At 37.4% G+C, this 20253-nt stretch overlaps 1 protein-coding gene across 6 annotated transcripts in view; it reads left to right on the top strand.

Annotated features, from left to right (window-relative positions):
* Window positions 1–18902, top strand: part of XPO1 (exportin 1) — a 40377-nt gene extending 21475 nt beyond the window's left edge. For all 6 annotated transcript variants that reach the window (XM_074864462.1, XM_074864459.1, XM_074864464.1 and 3 more), the window contains 18 exons: window positions 413–461; window positions 545–664; window positions 759–887; window positions 2444–2602; window positions 5419–5616; window positions 6275–6413; window positions 8390–8571; window positions 9463–9619; window positions 9731–9894; window positions 10709–10843; window positions 11741–11924; window positions 13425–13531; window positions 13941–14135; window positions 15132–15300; window positions 16498–16632; window positions 16749–16908; window positions 16986–17082; window positions 17838–18902. In XM_074864462.1, the coding sequence (XP_074720563.1) occupies window positions 413–461; window positions 545–664; window positions 759–887; window positions 2444–2602; window positions 5419–5616; window positions 6275–6413; window positions 8390–8571; window positions 9463–9619; window positions 9731–9894; window positions 10709–10843; window positions 11741–11924; window positions 13425–13531; window positions 13941–14135; window positions 15132–15300; window positions 16498–16632; window positions 16749–16908; window positions 16986–17082; window positions 17838–17984 (2626 nt within the window). In that variant the 3' untranslated portion in view covers window positions 17985–18902. The remainder of the gene's footprint in view (window positions 1–412; window positions 462–544; window positions 665–758; window positions 888–2443; window positions 2603–5418; window positions 5617–6274; window positions 6414–8389; window positions 8572–9462; window positions 9620–9730; window positions 9895–10708; window positions 10844–11740; window positions 11925–13424; window positions 13532–13940; window positions 14136–15131; window positions 15301–16497; window positions 16633–16748; window positions 16909–16985; window positions 17083–17837) is intronic.
* The last annotated feature ends 1351 nt before the right edge of the window (window positions 18903–20253 follow it).

Raw genomic sequence — 20253 nt, forward strand, 5'->3', positions numbered from 1 at the left:
TTTTGAGCTTTTGAGTGAACACCTACAGCTGTCTTAATTTGATTGCTGAGTCTGAGTGGGTTACTGATTTTTCTTTAAAGCAGTACTGTTAGGTGATACCAAACTTACTTTGTGCACACAGGTATTAATGCTTTATTACAAGTAACATCTGTTCAGTGATGGTTCCTACCCTTTTAACAGAGCATTCAGCATTACTTGTTTTCCAAGCCACAATTTGCAGGCTCAGGCTTCAAGCTACTTCAAAACATGCATTATTATCATGAAAATGGGTAAAAGCCAGATGACTTGTGAATGCCTCCGTGGACATAGGTCTTTGGGACCTGTTCTGGGAGCGTAGACATTTTGGTTGAAGTTGATAAGATTGTATATGGACTGTGGAAGTGCTTATTTTGTAATATTTTTTTTATTACAGCATGTGCAATGAATTTTCTCAGATATTTCAACTGTGTCAGTTTGTGATGGTAAGTCTTATTTTGTTAATGATATTTTTAAAAATTCCCCCATCGTGCCTAACGATGTCATAAATACTAATGGTTGTTTACAGGAAAACTCCCAAAATGCTCCCTTAGTTCATGCAACTTTGGAAACTTTGCTACGATTTCTGAACTGGATTCCTCTGGGATATATATTTGAGACCAAGTTAATCAGCACACTAATATACAAGGTAGGCAAAAATTCATGGCTTTTAAGTTTAAGTAGAAGTTGCAAAAAAGTGCAACAGTCTTGTAATACTCTATTTTTTTTTCTTCCCTCAATAGTTCTTAAATGTTCCTATGTTTCGAAATGTCTCTTTGAAGTGCCTCACAGAGATTGCAGGTGTCAGTGTAAGTCAGTATGAAGAACAATTTGTAACGCTTTTTACACTGACCATGATGCAGTTAAAACAGGTAATGTTTTTTATAAATCTTTTGACTGTTTCATTCCACAAAATCATTTTTTGTAGAACGTAGTTCAGTTTACAAGTTGATACTCATTATAGAGCTCTTGATAGGACAGATACTGTTATTCAGTGGTATTTATGGCTTGATCAGAAGATGCTAAGTGTATTTTTCTGACTCTAGATCACAGCTGTATTTCTGCTGCATTGATTTGTTTTGATTAATTTAAGAGGCGTTTTGAACACTCAGGCAGTCTGATGGGGAAAGTTGAGAGAGATGCAGCCAAATGTGTACTGCATCACTCATAAAACATCAACTGACCTAATTTCTGCAAGTTGCTGTTTAATGTTTGAAACTGGTAGAAATGTTTCTCGTATAAAGCCATGCTTTAAATTTATATAATATGATTATTCTCCTCTGAGCAGTTCAGATTCAGGTACGTGAGTTTGTAGATTTCCTCATTGTACTTGCATTTTAAGCAGACAGTTGAAGGTTGTTTTGATGTTTTTTTCCTTCTGTTTGCAATGTTTGTCTATCTTGGAGGTTCTTTAGAACAGGCATGTTTCTTTTAATGCTCCCCTCTCCCCCCACCTTCAAGTGGAGCTATAGGATTTTTATTTAGTTATAGTTAAATTTAAAGGCAGACTTTTGCACTCACCAAAGTTATCTTGTGTAGCTGAACATCAATCTTCCTCAGTTTTTACAGGCGATGTTATTGATTCTAAATGCCAATGCATCTGGCCTAAGTTTTTCCTCAAAACATCAGTTGAATGCCAGATTGGGTATTTGGCATGTTTTGCAACCTGCAGGTTTTCAGCATGACTGTTCCATATGGATGTGATGCAAACTGTTGCATTTATTGCAAATATTTACCTCTCTCTTAGTTTTGTAAAATGAAGTGGGATAACAATCAAAACCATACAAAAGCTGGCAGCAGCAAAAGTGTTAAAACTTTTGTTCTCTCTGTTCTGTAACTTAATAGTGTTGACATTCATGTTGTTCACTACTTGATGACAGTGTAGGAAATGCTTTATTTGTATAAGGATAGAATTCAAAAGCCAACATGTTTCTTAAGAGGTACTGGAAGTTTCTAAGATTACTGACAAATATGGTTCAGTATCCTTCAGAGTCTTCCTTGTCAATTTCTAAATATTATGGAGGAGGTCTTTCATGTTGTTTTAACATCATGATGATGTAATGTTTTGAAACTTAATGTTACTAAGGACAGGTAACAAACACATCTTTGGAACATGTTTGCCTGATGCCAACTGGAGATGTCTGATGGAGTAGATACTTTCCTTGTTTGCAGCTGCTGTTACAAGGAGTGGAAAAAGGTTTAGTTCATGAGAACATTTTTATCGGTTTGCGTTTTCGCTTTACTGTCCATCTTGGGATCAAGTGTGAAATAAGAGCTGTAAGACTTTTTGTAAGAAAGCTCTGTAAAGGGGATGCCATGAAAAGCAGAGGGCTTTTTTGCCAAAAGAGCAAAGCATTTGTAATACATAGTAGTTCTACTTCTGTGTAAAATGGGAAATTCTTGATTATGTCTGTATTCTTTTTATTAGATGCTTCCTTTAAATACCAATATCCGACTTGCATACTCAAATGGAAAAGACGATGAACAGAACTTCATTCAGAATCTCAGTTTGTTTCTCTGCACGTTCCTCAAGGAACACGGTCAACTTATAGAAAAAAGATTAAATCTGAGGGAAACGTTAATGGAGGTAAGTTGCCAAGTTAATCCAGTTTAAAAATGTAGCAAGTGTGTTCTCACACTCAAAGGATGTGATACTAAGATCTGTAGATCATTGTACTTAGAGTGGGTAGGAGGAAAAAAAAAATCCTAATTTCTTCACAGAATCTGTACATCCTGTGAATACAAAAAAACTTCTCAAAATTTTTGTTGCTAGCATGCTTCAAAGTGCTATCTCATCAAAGTGCTGAGAGTGCTATCTGTGTTTTCAGTGATCCTATACTAATACAGTGTTTGAAGACCATAAGTTTCTGTGTCTCCTTACTTGGTTTTCCTTGAAAGTGTTAAATAGTGCTTTAAAATAAACTCATATATTCTTTTTCCATGGGTCTTTACATACTGTACTTTGTTTAAGTCTGGTATAGAGAAGGTGTTGCTATGACTTTCATCAGGTTGCGTGAAGCAGCTCAGTTATGTTTTTATTCAGCATCCAAAACCTCTTCCTAGAGCACAGCGCATGCTGTAGTTCAGTGCTTTCGTCCTGGTGTAGCTTCTGGCCTAATTTGCCATTTCCCAGAGTTTAACTGAAAAGCTTTAAGTAAAATCCTCAAGGATGATAGTCTGTTTTCTGTGTAATGAAGACAATGTATGCCAGCAATGCTTAAGGGCAGAGCTCTACCAAATGTCTGTGCGTGCCTTATTTTATGGTATTACTGGTCTTTGGAGGAGGAGCTATGGGCTTCAGTTATCAGCTGTCTTACAGCAGTTGTTGAGAACAAAATTTACATTTGTCCTTCTTCTCTGCTTGTTTCCTTCTTTTCTGGAAACTGCTGTATTCTTTCCAATTTTGACAGTAAAGTGCAACTTCACTGTCAGAATTACTGGAATCCATGGAAATTGTTGGAAATTCAGCTAAGAATGAAGGGTTGGAAAAGCTTAAAGTCTAGGTGACTACTAAACTCTCAAGGTACTACCTCATACTGTAGTGGGGCTAGACCACAAAATTAGCTTTATTCAGTTGTGTGTTTTAAATTGTGAATAAAAATTTTGCTGAGGGTGAGCTATTCTGTGGTGACTCATTTGCTAGCTCCCTCCCACTGCTGAGCTCCAAGGGGATGAAACTGGCTCCATAGCCCCTTGAAGCACCACTGCCTGTGCCCAGAGTCAAGCCCTGTGCAGGTACGGAGGCAATAGGGTGAGGTACTGCTCTGAGACAGGTAGAAAAACAACACCACAGCTTCAACCTGGAGACCAGGTTCCACTGGGAGGGGGAAATGCATCTCGCAGGTGGATGAGCTGTAATAAAACATGCCCATCTGAATTTTGGTCCATTTTGCAGTTAGTATTCTCAGTACACTTCTTCTGGAGGTAGCCCTCCGTGAAAAACGTGTATTAATAAGTTGGTTGCAAATACTAGATTGTAGCTCATTTAGGAGATGGATTAAGAGGAGTATCACTTTTTTTTATATTTAAATAGACAACTATCAACAGTTCCCAAATAATTTCTGAACTTGCAAGTCATAAGCTTTCAAAATAAGTGTGGATCAGAGGAGCACAGCTCAAGTTTCTACTTCTTTTGAGGCTTTATTAGGAAAACCTGTTGAAGCAGTTGAAGCTGTTGCATGTTCTGTGCAATCGTGTGTAAGTTGGAGTGCAGTTTTTAGTTACCAGCCTCCTCTCTTGTCTGGTATAACTTAGTTAAATTCTTCTGTAAAACTGACATCTACAAGACTCAATTCTGAACGACTTCGAGTATTGTATAGGATGTTGAAATGTTTCACAAAGTTCTTAGGCTGGCCTAAAACGTCTGCAAATTTTCACTTCTCGAAGTTGCAGTGTAACAGAATGTAGTTGCCCAGTTAGTTTTATAAGTTCTATGTCATTCTGAACTGTTTTTTCCTGCACTTTGGATGTATCAGATCTTCTGAAATTGTTCTACAGATTCATTGGAGGTGTGTAGACTAGTGAAGGAAGCTACATAAGTTATTGCAAGTGAAATTACCAAGAAAAATCGATGTATGTAGGACTAATGTGTGGTTATTTTGAAGCTGTCTTCTGACATTGTAGATACAGATGCTGATTCAGGTCTTCACCTTCTAAAATGCTCCGAGTCGCTGTTGGACCTAAACTATGAAAATGTCTTCAAATGTCATTGTTTCATTCTGTTTGTTTGCTGGTGGGCTATTGATTTGATACCTTTTACCAGGGGACTGAAAAATAAGCTAGGCAAAAAAATATTTGGCTATGTAGCTCTAAGTTCTATGGTTGGTATCTCAGTCTGTCAGAATCGCATCAGCGGCCTTCCCTTCTCGGTCTGCTGTGGCTGTTCTGTCCATAAAGAAATGGAAAATGTTCTAGTAGATGGTTTCTGTGTACAGGAAAACGAGCAGTGTAGCTTTGGTTGCCTTCACTTCTTCAGGGTATAAGGATCCAGAACAAAGTAGCAGTAATAGTCTTGAAATAGTCATTGAAACTTAGCTGTTGAGGGGCTTTGAGGCTCTAAACCAAAATGCCTTGCAGAAGCTTGAGAAGCCACGATTTGGATAATTTACAAACAGGCTGATTTGGCTATGGCATTTTTTAAGATGTCTTTAGGCTGCTACAGATTTAAGAATTGATAAAGCTCTTTGAAAATAACAGTAATTGATAGGGTGCTTTTGTTTTTGAGTTGCCCAGCTGGTCAGAACTCTGAAGTGTAAGTAATGTCATTGCAGTGTTAATGCCTCATGTTCCTAACTTTTATGTTAATTTGGCATTTTATCAATATATGGATAACTGAACTTGAAGCAGTGTGGCTTTATCTGCAGAAATAATGAGTAATCAGATGTTTAAACCACACTTTCCTAGGCTCTTCATTATATGCTACTGGTATCAGAAGTTGAAGAAACTGAAATTTTCAAGATTTGTCTTGAATATTGGAATCATTTAGCTGCTGAGCTCTACAGAGAAAGTCCGTTTTCAACATCTGCTTCTCCATTGCTTTCGGGAAGTCAACACTTTGATGTTCCTCCAAGGAGACAGCTTTATTTGCCTGTATTGTCCAAGGTAATCTATGCTTAAGTAAAGGTACTGTAAAGACTTAGATACTGTTCCTGGATTAGAGATTTTGCTTCATGTAAGGAGTGGCGTAAGAAAACTTCTCTTGCTTTGAGTAGTTGGTAATTGATTCAACGCTAGTTACTTAAATGTGCTGCAACTGCAAAAATACTTCAAGATGACACCAGTATAGGACAGAAGTATTAAAGACGGTGTTTCAGTTTAAGATACTTATTACGAATGTAAGACTCAATTTTTTTAAAAAAAGTCTGTATTAAGCTGTTTCTTTTAGTAGATAAAGGCTGTAGTGTTACAGTAGGAGGAAAAAGAATGTGTATGGAAAAAGTGGTCTTTAAAAGACCCCTAATACTACATAAGCGTTTTGAAGCTCTAGAAAGTATACTTCATAGGTTGGGTTTTGGTTTTTTTTAACTGCTCAGCTTGTTCAGAGAGAGAAGTCAGCAGGCTCTATTCTTAATGGCGTTTTTAGTTAACATGTCTCTCTAGAATTTAAATGTGATCTGACCTCATGAAGTGCTGAATATATATCCTTTGTCTATATGGGTCAGACTGCCTGACCAGAGTGCTCTGGAAACACCTGTGGAGCCATGTGTGTATTTTCTTGTTACTGTTTGATTCAATTCTGTTTTCCCTTTGCAACATACAGGTTCGATTGCTAATGGTTAGCCGTATGGCTAAACCTGAAGAAGTCCTAGTCGTGGAAAATGATCAAGGGGAAGTAGTACGAGAATTCATGAAGGATACAGATTCCATAAACTTGTATAAAAACATGAGAGAAACATTGGGTAAGTGTACTAGCTGGTATTTTTGTGCTATAGGTTTGTGCAGCTGTGCCAGCCATGTGTATATTACAGAATGTTAATGTATGATCTGAATGACTGTGTGGCTGAAGTGATTATCAGTGAGGAGTAAGTACATGGACTTGAAAGGGAGGGAGGCGGTGTTGGTCTGAAGTTTTCTGTTTTAAGCAGGTAGTGTTGTGTAACTTGGTTAAGTAGTAATACACTACTTAATTTTTGTCCGTTGCCTTTTCCCATTGAACAACACCTTCTGCTATTCCTTTACCAAGTTGTTTCAGATTCAGTGAAACCTTGGTTTTGTCAAAAAGCTGTTAAATTAGAAGGATTTTTCTGAAGTGGACTTGCTGGTTATTACTTCACTTGTAGTTCTGGTCCTGTGTAGACCAAGCACTTCTTGGCAAAAATGATTTCTTCCTTCAATAGGTTTTCTGAATACTTTTAAAAATTTTTGTAGTATTCTTAAACAAAACACAAAACTCTGGCCTGAACTTCAGCTTCAAAAATCTTGTCCAAAGTTAGTGCTGAGGTATTACAGTGACCTTGCTTGGAAGTACAAAAGCTGCAATTAGTTACATATCATGTAGGGGGAAAAAAAAAAAAAAAGAATCTGAGAGCGCGCTGAACACCAGAATCCATATTTCTATAGCATTGAATGTAGCAAATATATTTTATTTTTAGTGTGTGTGTAGTAGTATACTACTATCTTTAGAAGTCTCATATTAAACTTGTGACCGATTTATCACAGGATTGATAGTTCCTCTGTATTGTAGTGATAACTTGGGTTTTTCTGAGGCAGGAAAAACAAAATTTCAGAGTCCTGACTGCAACTTGAGGGGGTGTGGGGGGCATTAGAATTGTCATGTATTGAGGACATAAAACTTCCAATACTAAATATTTTTCTATCAAATGCCAATGCTTTAAGGGAATACTGAATGTTTAACAGGTTTATGAACTAGGGGTGGGGGGACAAAACTGATGTGAAGTGTGGAAATTTTTTTTTTCATTCTCATTTTTGTACTTGTGATGTAGGTACGGCCAGTATTAAATGAATTGCTCTAATATCTTTTCATATGGAACGTGAAGAAAGTTTTTTGTTTGATTTATTGTATTAAAAGTTTAATTTATTATATTAAAATTATTACTGTATATCCTGAGTCTTCGTCATATTTCCAGATACAGGATTATTTACATGGAAATGCAGATTTAGTTAGTGTTGGATTTCTGGTGTCAACTATTGCTTATAGTGTACTAGTTCTCAGGTTCATTTTATGGGAAAAAAAGTAAATGCAAGAAGGTGGTTGAAGCTGTATTCTGTGGCACAGTAAAAACCTGTTTCTGAATCTGGCCTGGAATTCTTTTTGACTTGCTGGGATTTAGGATTTTTGTATTGGAGACCCTAACCCTATTAGAGGCTGATGCAAGTGGCTTGAGTTGTGGTACTTGAATCTTCCCATTTAGGCTTGTTTAGGAGTACCATCTCCAGTTTAATGGTGGGTTATTGCAACCAGCAGGCTTAATGACACTGAAATAAAGTGCAGAAGAAAATTGACTGACTCCTTAAATGCTGTATAATGTCCCCCATAGGTAGCTAATCCCATATTCCCTGTAGACCATCAGTATGTGTGTCCTTTGTTAATCATTTAACATGGCAACTTTACTGATTTGATGGGCGAGATGTTCATTGATGTAGACTTTTCACATCACTGCCATGTGGTGTTTTGCTGAGATCCCTTAGAACAAGGATAGATTCTCAGTAAAATTTATTGTCTGTCTGTAAAATACAGTTTTAACAAATTCACGTTTGAAGTTTTAGCTCACTCTGTCGTGAGTTCAGGAGAGAAGCATTGCACTTATCTACCAATTTGGTTGTAGTTTTCTTAAAACAAATTTAAGTTCGCCTATGGAGTTGTGATCCAGGTTATTCCTTTAAAATGTGCCTGTTCAACGTTGATGTCTTTCAGTTTATCTTACACATCTGGATTATGCAGACACAGAACGAATTATGACTGAAAAACTTCACAATCAAGTGAACGGAACAGAATGGTCGTGGAAGAATTTGAATACTCTGTGTTGGGCTATAGGTTCAATCAGTGGCGCGATGCATGAAGAAGATGAGAAAAGATTCCTTGTTACAGTAATTAAGGTATTATGGTGCAAAACTAATAGCTTTGTCACACTTCATAGTTTGTGCTCAAGAAATGAAGTTTATGAAAATACTGTTGTATGTTCTTAGTAAGCTATCTTACATGGCAAGCAAGTTGATAAGACTAAAATAATGAGAAATCTTGCATCCTGAAGTTAAGGCTGATAAAATCTTTAGCCAGGAATAATGCATTAATCCAAATAGCCTTTTCACGGTGAAAGTTTCAGGGATAAAATTCAGTTTATAACGGAGGTGTTCTTTGGGGATGCGGAAGAGATGGAAAGGGATTGTTAATGAAATAAAGGAGAGAGACAAAATAACCCATGCTTTTAACTAGCTGGTGCCCTGCTGTTTTTCTGTTTCCTAAATACTCATTGATCAAACTGAATTTTTGGTAAACAAGAGTACAGAAAGAGTGGAGAAATAGAACACTTTTTACAAGAGTAATGAACCTTGCTTTAACAGGTCATATAAAATCAGAACATTTAGTTTAATCTCTTTTATTTGCTGTGGAATCTATATTGACATCAACTGCCTGGTCAGTGTTCAAATGCTGTGAGTCTTGTTGGAAGTAGCCCCTGCAGAAATCTTGAGATATTTTTAAAATGGAGAGTCCATAGTTGAAAATACAGTGTTCCTGGTGTGGTAGAAACTTAAATCATTGCATCACTCCAGCCTTAATCCACTTATATTTTTTTATTTAGGTTTTTTGTGTTGTTTTGTTTGGTTTGTTGTTGGTTTTTTTCTATTGGACTTTGAACTTGATTATCGCACCCACTTTCTTTTCTCTTTAACCTATAGCTCCTTGTAGGATTTTATACTTTGTCGTGTATTGCTTTTAATTGAACTGGACAAATTTGGAGAGGAAACTGAAAATATGTTATGTTGTAGGATCTCCTGGGACTCTGTGAACAAAAGCGAGGAAAAGACAATAAAGCCATTATTGCATCAAATATAATGTATATAGTAGGTCAATACCCACGGTTTTTGAGAGCTCACTGGAAATTTTTGAAGACAGTAGTCAACAAGCTGTTTGAATTTATGCATGGTAATTACCTGTTTTTCACTTGTTGTTTTAATTAAAAAAAAAGATGCCCATATATGAGCATGTATGGGGGGGGGGGAAATACAAAGTGGTAACTGACTTGATTTAATTTAGAAACCCACGATGGCGTCCAGGATATGGCTTGTGATACCTTCATAAAAATAGCACAAAAATGCCGCCGACATTTTGTTCAGGTTCAAGTGGGAGAGGTCATGCCATTTATTGATGAAATCTTGAACAATATTAATACTATCATCTGTGACCTTCAGCCACAACAGGTATGTTTAATTCAGCATTGTAGATAATTCCTAAAGACTAAGCAAAAGTTACTTTGTATTGAAATGTAGTAGTGTTTTTAAGGCTTGAATTATATTCCTTGGGTTTTTGTTAGTGAGAGTGTTAAGCTATCAATACCATGATCAGGTTGTATTACTGAGATCTTAGTTAGAATGCTTGGAAGGAGAATTAATGTGCATTTAGTTGGAATTTTGATGAATGGAATCTTTTAAGAAGTAATAAGACACTGAATGTAATTTGGTGGTTCTGCTGTGGGAAAGAGTAATAACCTACTATAACTATATAGCTCTTGTTTTTGTGAAGGGGGCAGGGAACAATCCAAAAGCACCTGCATCTGGGAAGGGCACAGCTCATGGAACTGAGTGTAGTGAGCACATGCAACACACAGTGAGATGTCGCAATAATGTACTGAAACTTTGGGCAGAGTGGATCTGGCATCTGGAAAAAGGCACTCAAAGGAGTGATTTAATCCAGTCCATAGCTGAAACATGTCTGGTATTGTTTAGTTGAGTTAAATGGTGCACGTCTTGAGCTTCTTTACTTCAGGATATGATGGCAAAATGAAGAAAAGACTCGGATGGGTATATAGTGGCACTTGAAGGGCAGGGGATGGAGGTTTGTTCTGTACGTGATGAAGGAAAGAATGGAGAAGGTTCTTGTAAAGTTAAGGTGTGGGGGGGAAGGTGTTTAGGCAGTGAAACCCTGTGTCAGCCTTTGCTGTATGTGAGGTCAGAGAAGTGCAGAATCTTCCTTACTCTTTTTTAACTTTCCTGTTTGATGTGTTGTTCCAATCAGGTGCATACATTCTACGAAGCGGTAGGATACATGATTGGGGCACAGACAGACCAGACTGTGCAGGAGCATCTGATAGAAAAATACATGTTGCTACCTAATCAAGTATGGGACAGCATAATTCAACAGGCAACAAAAGTAAGCTCCTAAATTTTAAGTGTATTCTGTGTTCAGGTAAAGAACACCTGTGAAATGTTTCTCTTAACCCTGGGTTTATTTTTCACAGGGCATGACATTAAGTGTACAGAACTGTGGCAGACTTTGTTAAAGGATGGCTAAAGCAGGGATTGACTTAACACGAAAAGTGGTGTTTTGAGAAAGGAGACTGAAATGACAAAATAAATACTGGTTTTAATATGATTTAAAGGACAGTTTTCTGTTACTGTACTGATAGCTTTTACAAATCTCCCTTTCACCTGGCTAAGAAGTGGGTTTTCTTTCTGAATAACAGAAAAGTGAAAACGCTAAAAATACTGTTTGCTCTTCCTCCTTTCTCTTCCATCATTCTCTTCAAGTACACCTTTATTTCTTCTATCTTCCATTTCTTCCAGTCTTTTCAAAATACTTCACACATTTAATAACAACAGTCTTACACTGCACAAGAGATCAATCCATTTGGAGTTAATCTAATTAAGAACCTGAAACTTAAGCAAGCTTCAGTTACGTTTCTTACTCTGTCTTCCCTCTTTAAAACAAGAACGTACTGCCTTCCCTTTGGACCACTTGTCTCTGTTTTCCCCTTCCTAATATCTCCTTAGTTTTTTTCTTTCTTGAACTAAGAACAATGCTTGTACCACTGCAGCAAAAACACTTCTGCAAAAGAGCAGAATTAAATCAAGTGAAGTTTTTTCCTGACTCTGAGGTAGTGTCAAGTGCTGTGAAGTAAACAGCAGTGTGTATGTTAGTCTGTAAATTTTAGTGATATATTCTTTAACACAACATGTAAGATAAGTTACTTAAACTTAGACTTCTGTATTGAAAGCTAGAGGGCGGTTTTATTCACTAACCAAAATGGACTCTTTCTTTTTTTAACAGAATGTTGATATTCTAAAGGATCCCGAAACAGTTAAGCAACTCGGTAGCATTCTGAAAACCAATGTAAGAGCGTGTAAAGCAGTTGGCCACCCCTTTGTGATTCAGCTGGGAAGAATTTATTTAGATATGCTGAATGTGTACAAGTGCCTAAGTGAAAATATTTCTGCAGCTATTCAGGCTAATGGTAAGAAATTCCATTTTCTTCCTGAAAATGGGGGCTAGCATTATATGCCATCAGGTTTCAGAGTACATTCCAATTTGGGCTAATCTTACTGTGTTAATTTTATTGTTTGGGAAAGTGGAGAATGACTGAATGTGCACGCTTATTTTTTTTGTTGTAAACCAGGTATTCACATAAAGAACTCCTGATTTTAGAGAGAGAGGAAATGCCTATGAGAAAGTTTAGGAAAGATACAAACCACCATAGATGCTTACTTAGAATTAATAGACATCTTTCTGAGACAAAGTTGTAGCATATGTTCTTTTAGCTTACTCTAATTTTGAATAGTAAAAGACTATCTTAAAATAGGATCTCGTTCAGTTCTTTCAAAAGATGTTGGCAGGGTTTTGGTATGATACCATGCTACTAAATAGCGTTATTACAGAAATGTGACTGTAGTGAAGATGCCTGAAAGTTACAATAAACCACGCTTGTAGTCATTGAGAAAGAATTACAATTACCTAACCTATTTCTACTAGATGAATTAGGGCCTATGGCATCTCAGCAGAATGTGCTTCTGTAGCTGTTCATTACAAGACTAAATGAGTCATTTACTGAGTTCTGTGTTATGACCAGTTTTCTTGCCAGTGCAGATGATGGTATTTGGAAATGTGAACGTTAAATAAAACTTGGTAACTGAGCAGCTGGTTTACCTTGAAGTGGCTTCTCAGAACTCAGAATAAAACTGGCTGAGAAATCAATACCCTTTGATTCTGCAGCCTTAATGGCCAGAATTTGGCCTTGTTGGAAACAGTGAAGTTTAGGAAGCCGTTGCTAGGACTGTAGTCCCGACGTAATACTTAATCAGCAACTACTGGGATTGCTGTTGCCTCAGAGTGCGTTTTTACAATGGGCTCTATCTTGCAGAGAGAGCTCTGATGCCAGCACGAGTGATCCTACCTTTCTTTTTCTGGCTGCACTCTTGAGTTTTGCCTGTGCATGTAATGGTTTTATGGCTGTGCAGTTAATTAGATCAGGTTTTGCTGATGAGACACTGTTGACTTGGGGGTGAGAAACTGGTCTAAAGATAAGGCTTCTTAAGGCTAAGTGTCAACTTCACACATGAAGACAAGTGGAAGGATTATTTCTCTTAGATGAAATAGGAATGTTCTTGTTCTCCCTCCCCCCATCACTGAATTGAGAACCAGATGTAAGCCCAGTCCATGTAGTTAAGTGACTGTCACTTCCATTTCTTGAGAAGTAAGTTGCAGCTTTGTTTTTGAACTTTGTGAGTAGGGGGGTACTGTTAGTAGTAGTTCTGTAATGCTAAATGGCAACTTGGATCTATGAAGCTAGAATGGGGAGGTAGATTTTTATTTTATTTGCACAAAATGCATAATAAGTCTTTAAATAGTCTTTGTAGTTTGGATATAAAAATCAAGCATTCTCTGTTTTGTAATACCAATTTAAGTTGATCTTTTTGTTACACCTTACCCAATTAACTGAAGCTTTAAAACTTTTCAGGTGAAATGGTAACAAAGCAGCCCTTGATTAGAAGTATGAGGACTGTAAAAAGGGAAACTTTGAAACTAATTTCTGGCTGGGTGAGCAGGTCCAATGATCCTCAGATGGTAAGTAGATGGATTTTTGTACAAATAACTCGTAAGTCAGAATTAGGAGGAACTCTGGTTTTTTGTTCTGTTGTTGACGGAATCAGTTGGTTGCAGGAACTTGCTTCAGGAGATCTGTAGAATAGAAAGGAGAAAGTATGATCATACAGAGATAAGCCTGAGCTACATTTGAGATACTTCAGATAATTTTAGGTGAGAGAAATCTTCCAGGGAACCAAGGAGCTTTAAGAGAACCCTATTGGAAGCCCTGCTGGATGGAATCAGAGGGTCGGGGAGTTTACAGAAGTGTAATGTATTTCAGCTTCCTTAGGAAAACTATCTCCTGCAACTAAACTTTGCTACAAACTGTATGCTAGAGACTTTGCTCAGTAACTGCATTGTTATAACTGTGGCTTACTCTTTCAATTAGGTAGCTGAAAACTTTGTTCCTCCCTTGTTGGATGCAGTTCTCATTGACTACCAGAGAAATGTGCCAGCTGCCAGAGAACCTGAAGTACTTAGTACTATGGCTATCATTGTAAACAAGCTGGGTGGACACATTACTGCTGAAATACCTCAGATATTTGATGCTGTTTTTGAGTGCACATTAAATATGATCAACAAGGTATTTATTTAAACTTTGGTTAAGGCATCTCCCTAGTGACTGAAGACAAAAAAAGGACTTTTATTTATAAGAGTACTAGTCTTGACTGTTGCTACATCTCTTAAGTGAAAGATGTCATTTTCTTGCAAGGAACGGAGGCAGTATGTAATGAACATAGAGTTATTACACAGCTTTCATCTGTGTAGTTAATCTGTGAAGTTAAGCAGGGGTTCATGCCATCTTTCTGTGCATGTCATTTCTATATGTGTTACCTTGTGGGTCATCTCCCCTGTTTCTTTGCAGTCACAAAGTGCTTTTTTGGCACTCAATCTCTGCTCAAACGACCAATTTTGAAGTTCGGCTGTCTAGTTGGATGTGTTCATCTCATCGCCTTACAAATTTCTCTGCTTAGCTCTTGATTTAAGTCATTAGTAATTTTTGTTCTAGGGACTTGGAATGTTGTGCTGCTGGAAGCAGAAGTGCACTTCAGCCAACTGTCAGTGTAGGACTAACTGCTAAAACTCATAAATAGTTAAGATTTATGAATATAAGTACTGATCAGTCATTTTGAGTGTTTCCTCGCTAATGCAGTTCTTATGCTATAGTGTGCAATGTGTATTTGCATAATACTCAAGCACTGCTGGCTGAATTAGTGCGACTTGGCAATAGTGTGTAGCCAGAAATTGTACCCCTGTAGCAACACAGGTTTGTATAGCAACCAGTGTTGAGGCCATATGTCTGTTATCTGTGGACTGAGTGGTGATTAAGGTTGTGCACTGACAGAATGTGGCTCAGCCTGTCAGTGTTGTGTAACTCTAGAAGGTGGTCTTACCAAGCTTGGTGGGGAAAACTGAGGGGAAGAGTTCACTAAGAGGGGTAACCTTTGCTTTGCATTTAAGGTTATTTTAAATCTGAGGTCTCAATGCTGTTCTGTCAGCTATTGACCCACTCTACTTAACAGAAGATCTTATGATTGATCTTTACTAAATTTGACTTTTTTTCCCCCCCTCTTTCTAGGACTTCGAAGAATATCCTGAACATAGAACAAACTTCTTCTTACTGCTTCAGGCTGTAAATTCTCATTGCTTCCCAGCATTCCTGGCCATTCCACCTGCACAGTTCAAACTTGTTCTGGATTCTATTATTTGGGCTTTCAAACATACCATGAGAAATGTTGCAGATACAGGTAAATGGAAGTGTTTAATATGCAGACTTAGTTTGCAGTAGCAGATTTTTTTGGGGGGGTAGATTGTTGTTTTCTTGCATCTTTTTCTTCAGTCAAACTTAGTATTCCAGTAAGTCAATTCTGTAGCGCATTTGCACAAGAATAATGTTTTTCTGTCTCAGCTTCAAGTTGTCAGCCAGGTGTACGTGAATGGGCTGAAACACTTGGATGCTGTTTCACGCCCGCAGCAGTTAGAGAGCACAGCGGTGGTTTCTGCTTGCTTGCTTTTCCATGGGAGGGTTGGCACTTTTTGAAATGGCTGAACTGATGCAACAGCTCACTGCTGCTAAAAGTGGCGTTACAGCTCTCCTTTTGTTGTGCTGCCTGCAGTGTTTGACTTAGTACCTCAGTAAGACGGCTGCTCAGTAACTACTGAAGAGCTCAGGAGAAAAATAATTTGGGGTTGAACTCCTCACAGTCTGGGAATGAGCCCATGACACAAGGAAAGGGAAACACCTTAGATTGTTAAGGCGGTGGATTATGCTTCCTTTGGACAACAGCAAGCTGTTTAAATTTAGGATGAACTTCCACTGAGCAGCTGAGTGTATTGCCTGATTTAACAAACTTGAGTAATTAAAAAGCCTTCTAGAATGAGGGTGATTTAAGGATCAAAGGAGAGGCTATATAAAAACCTTACATTCCAAAAAACATTGTTTTTTAATATTTTGGGCTTACTACACTATCTTTACTGGATAAAAAGGTTGTTGTGAAGCCACTTAGGTTTGAGCCAGTTGTCTTGTATCGGTGTTTGGAAGGGATGGGGATAAATGCTATCTTTCAGTTGCATTTCACCTAATAAGGTAATCATGTTTTTATGTAATTCTAAAAATGAAAACATTTTCCCTTCTTAAATTGGCAAACGCCTCTTTTAGTGGAGGGTTTCTCTCACTACTGCTAGTACCAGTAAAGTGATGTGAATAGTTCTTTACCAATCATCTACTAATGCCAATAAAATCGGCATGCCATGTCAGCGCGGCTGTAGCCCTCTAGTGACTGCTGGAGGAAATGCCCGAGAAAATCATTGCATGTCTAATACTTGTCTTTGTGGCACTTGTCAGAATTCCTTGGGATATTTGTATCGTTTTGAAACAACACGCACGGAGGCTTTAATATTGTGCTGTTGTTAACTTAGGTGGTGTGGTTTTTTTTATTTTCCAGGACTTCAGATACTTTATACTCTACTACAGAATGTTGCACAAGAAGAGACTGCTGCCCAGAGCTTCTATCAGACATATTTCTGTGATATCCTTCAGCACATATTCTCAGTGGTAACAGACACCTCACACACTGCTGGTAAGAATGCACATACACGAGCCGGTTGTTGAAAACGAACTTTTTCGAACATCAAAATAATGTTATGCATCCTGTTCCGAGTAATAACTGCATGTATATAACTTTGATCTGTTCAGGTTTGACAATGCATGCATCAATCCTTGCATACATGTTCAACTTAGTAGAAGAGGGAAAAATAAGTACTCCGTTAAACCCTGGAAATCCAGTGAACAACCAAATGTTTATTCAGGAGTATGTTGCTAATCTTCTCAAATCTGCGTTTCCTCACCTGCAAGAGTAAGTCTGCTGTGATTCTTTAACGCTTTTAAGGGCATTCTATGTCTTCAACTACTAACTGATGTGTCTGTTATTAGTGCCCAGGTTAAGCTGTTCGTGACAGGACTCTTCAGTTTAAACCAGGATATTCCTGCCTTCAAGGAGCACCTAAGGGATTTCCTGGTCCAAATCAAGGTATGTTTGGTGTGGAGGTTTTTTTGTTTTTTTTTTTTTTTTTTTCAAGAAATGAAAAATTACTTTTCAGCTGCATGGTGATGTTGGAAACTACTTGGACAGCGTTCATTCAGTGTTTGTATAGTTAGTTTACAGCTGTTCAAAATGTAGTGAGAACTCTGTCCAACGGCTTGCATGGCTCTGGTGTATCATATCTATTTTGCTGTGATTTAATTTTATAAATAGGGCTTAAATGTAATGGCTTACGCTTTATGCTGTGTGTACGATTCATATGTCTAAGGTGGCTGCAAAACTTCCTCCAATGGGAAAAAAAGCAAGTTGATCTTTAACTTGATTTTGTTTCAGTTCTGCTTGGGATTGGGACGTGTTTTGAAACTTGCTAGAGTAAATGCTATGCTTTTATTTTTCTAAAGATGCTAGAATTCAGGGAGGTGGTAGGAAGGAGTTTGTCAATTAGTTTTGAGACTGCAATTTTCAGATATTTCAGAATTGTAATGCTACTGCTTTAATGGTGATAGGCTCCAAATGCTAGGTTACTATAGCATCCTGTTATGTAACACATAGGGAAAATCTTAAAGTATTTTCCATTCTGTTAACATTAATTCTAACCTTAGGATCAGAAAGTGAAAGAAGCAATTAGTCTGGCAGGGAATGTGAAGGGAAGATGTTTTCTGTATTGTTCTGGATTCTAGAAGCTTAATTACTCTACCTAAAGCATTTGACAATAAACTAATGATTTTATGTGAATTATACAGGAATTTGCAGGTGAAGACACATCAGACTTATTCTTGGAGGAAAGAGAAACAGCCCTTCGGCAGGCTCAAGAGGAGAAGCATAAACTACAGATGTCTGTACCTGGCATCCTTAATCCACATGAAATTCCTGAGGAGATGTGCGATTAAAAAAAAACAAAACAAAAACAAAAAACCAACAAGTTTTGCAGTTTTCTTTCTGTACAGCTACTCTGTTGTGATAGAAGAAAACAGCACTTGGATATTTGTTGACCAAAATGATGCCAATTTGTAAATTAAAATGTCACCTAGTGGCCCTTTTTCTTATGTGTTTTTTGTATAAGAAATTTTCTGTGAAATATCCTTCCATTGTTTAAGCTTTTGTTTGGTCATCTTTATTTAGATTTGCATGAAGTTGAAAATTAAGGCATTTTCAAAGTAATTACTTCATGCCCATTTTGTGGCTAAGGGGAAAATAGGCAAAACATAACTTGTAAAAGACTATATTGCAAAATAATACAATTTCCTGTAAGAGTATCGATTTTTAATTCGGGATCATTTTCTTTCTAGTCTGTCCTGCAGTCTAGGAGAAAAGGTAATGAGTAAAACAGATTGAATTAATTGTTAAGCAGAGGATTATAGTGCTGCATTTGTTTTGATCAGTTAGCAGCTTTTTGGACTGAGTGGTAAGGCTAGGCTACATGTATTTGCAAGTTGTATGGCAAGTTTGCAGCAAGATCATGTGCATATCATCCCATTGTAAAGCAACTTCTAAAGAGTATGGGAACACAGTACAGTTAGTTATTTTTACACAGTTCTTTTGTTTTTGTGTGTGTGCTGTCGCTTTGTCGACAACAGCTTTTTGTTTTCCTCAATGAGGAGTGTTGCTCATTTGTGAGCCTTCATTAACTCGAAGTGAAATGGTTAAAATATTTATCCTGTTAGAATAGGCTGCATCTTTTTAACAACTCATAAAATAAAAAAAAAAACTCTGGCTTTTGAGATGACTTATACTAATTTACATTGTTTACCATGCTGTAGTGCTTAAAGAACACTACTTAAAAGCAAAATAAACTTGGTTTACATTTATTTTTCTTTCTTTGGCTTATTCTTTTATTGGATGAAAATGCTGTGATCTTATTTAAGATTTGTATCCCAAAGGCATAGGAAAAGTTCCTTGAGGTCTGGATAACTGTTGCTTCTGGCTTGCCTCATCTCAAGGACTTTGGCTGTGCTTGAGGTTAACATGAGCTAAGTTGGGTTCCATTTGGAAGTACAGTAGCTGTTCTGACTTACCTCCATGAAATATTCCATACTACGTTACGGAAAAATGCCAGGAATAAGGTACTTTTGCGCGCTCTCTCTCTGTGGACTCTGCAATTTATTTCAAAGAGGTATTGCACTGTATTGTGACTAAACAATTGATACTAGTACATGTTAATAACACACGTAGACAAGATCTACAGTTATTTTTCTACCTAAAGTTTTGTAGTTAAATGATTTTCACATATTTATGAAATACGGATACAAAAAGCAGTATGAACACTAAGATTGTGTACAGTCTTGGCTTCCCCGTTTTTGTAATGTCTTGTCTCTGTTTTCTAACAGTTGATGTTAAACTCCCAAAGTTTTTTTTGATTTATTTGGTCTCTAATCTTCAGGTTGTTACTACAATGCAAAGTACAGCCATTGCTGCAGAGCTGTAAAACAAGGTTAGATGGTTGTGGAGGTGTTCTATGTAAGCTTGGATACTGTAGTTAACTTTGTGCTGTATATTCCTTTTGAAGTAGAAGTGCATGAGTTAGCAGTGTTCATGTAGAATTTAGCTGTGACCAGAATGTTTCCAATCTTAAGTATCGGGCCCTTCCTGTTTGTGAACATCTCTCCATTTGTTTTACATAGCTGGCCCTAAAAACACGTAGCTGCTCCTGCGCGAAGATCGTGTGGCAGTGTTAATACTGTGAGCTGGCAGCTGCTAAATCTTTGGAGAGAAGGTTCCTCAGACCCTTTATGGCTGGGACTTAAAATACAACCAACCAAAATTGTTAGTTATTTTGATAGTTACAAAACTAATCTTCTCTCCTTAAAGCTCATGATTTTAAGATTTTCCATGTCTTCCTGTCCTGTTGATGTATAGCTTTCTGTTCTGCTCTGTGAAGGCAGTATCATCTTTAATAGGTGGTTTAAAGTAAAATACTTGAAGTACTGTTGAAGGATGCATCCAGAACGGACATTAAATGGTTTCTGACCAGGCTGAGTTGCAACATTATAGAGCTACAGATTATCAAAAGCTGTGCAGAGAAGTAAGAAAATCTTATTAAAATGAAAATAAATACCACCGATAGCATAATGTCAGAATGATCATTATCCCACGAGTCGCAGAAGTAAATACTGAGTTGCTTCTGACAAGCAGTGGCATTAACAGTGCTTTGAAAATAGT

The sequence above is a fragment of the Strix uralensis genome, chromosome 3 (genome assembly GCF_047716275.1).
Source record: "Strix uralensis isolate ZFMK-TIS-50842 chromosome 3, bStrUra1, whole genome shotgun sequence".
NCBI lineage: Eukaryota > Metazoa > Chordata > Aves > Strigiformes > Strigidae > Strix > Strix uralensis.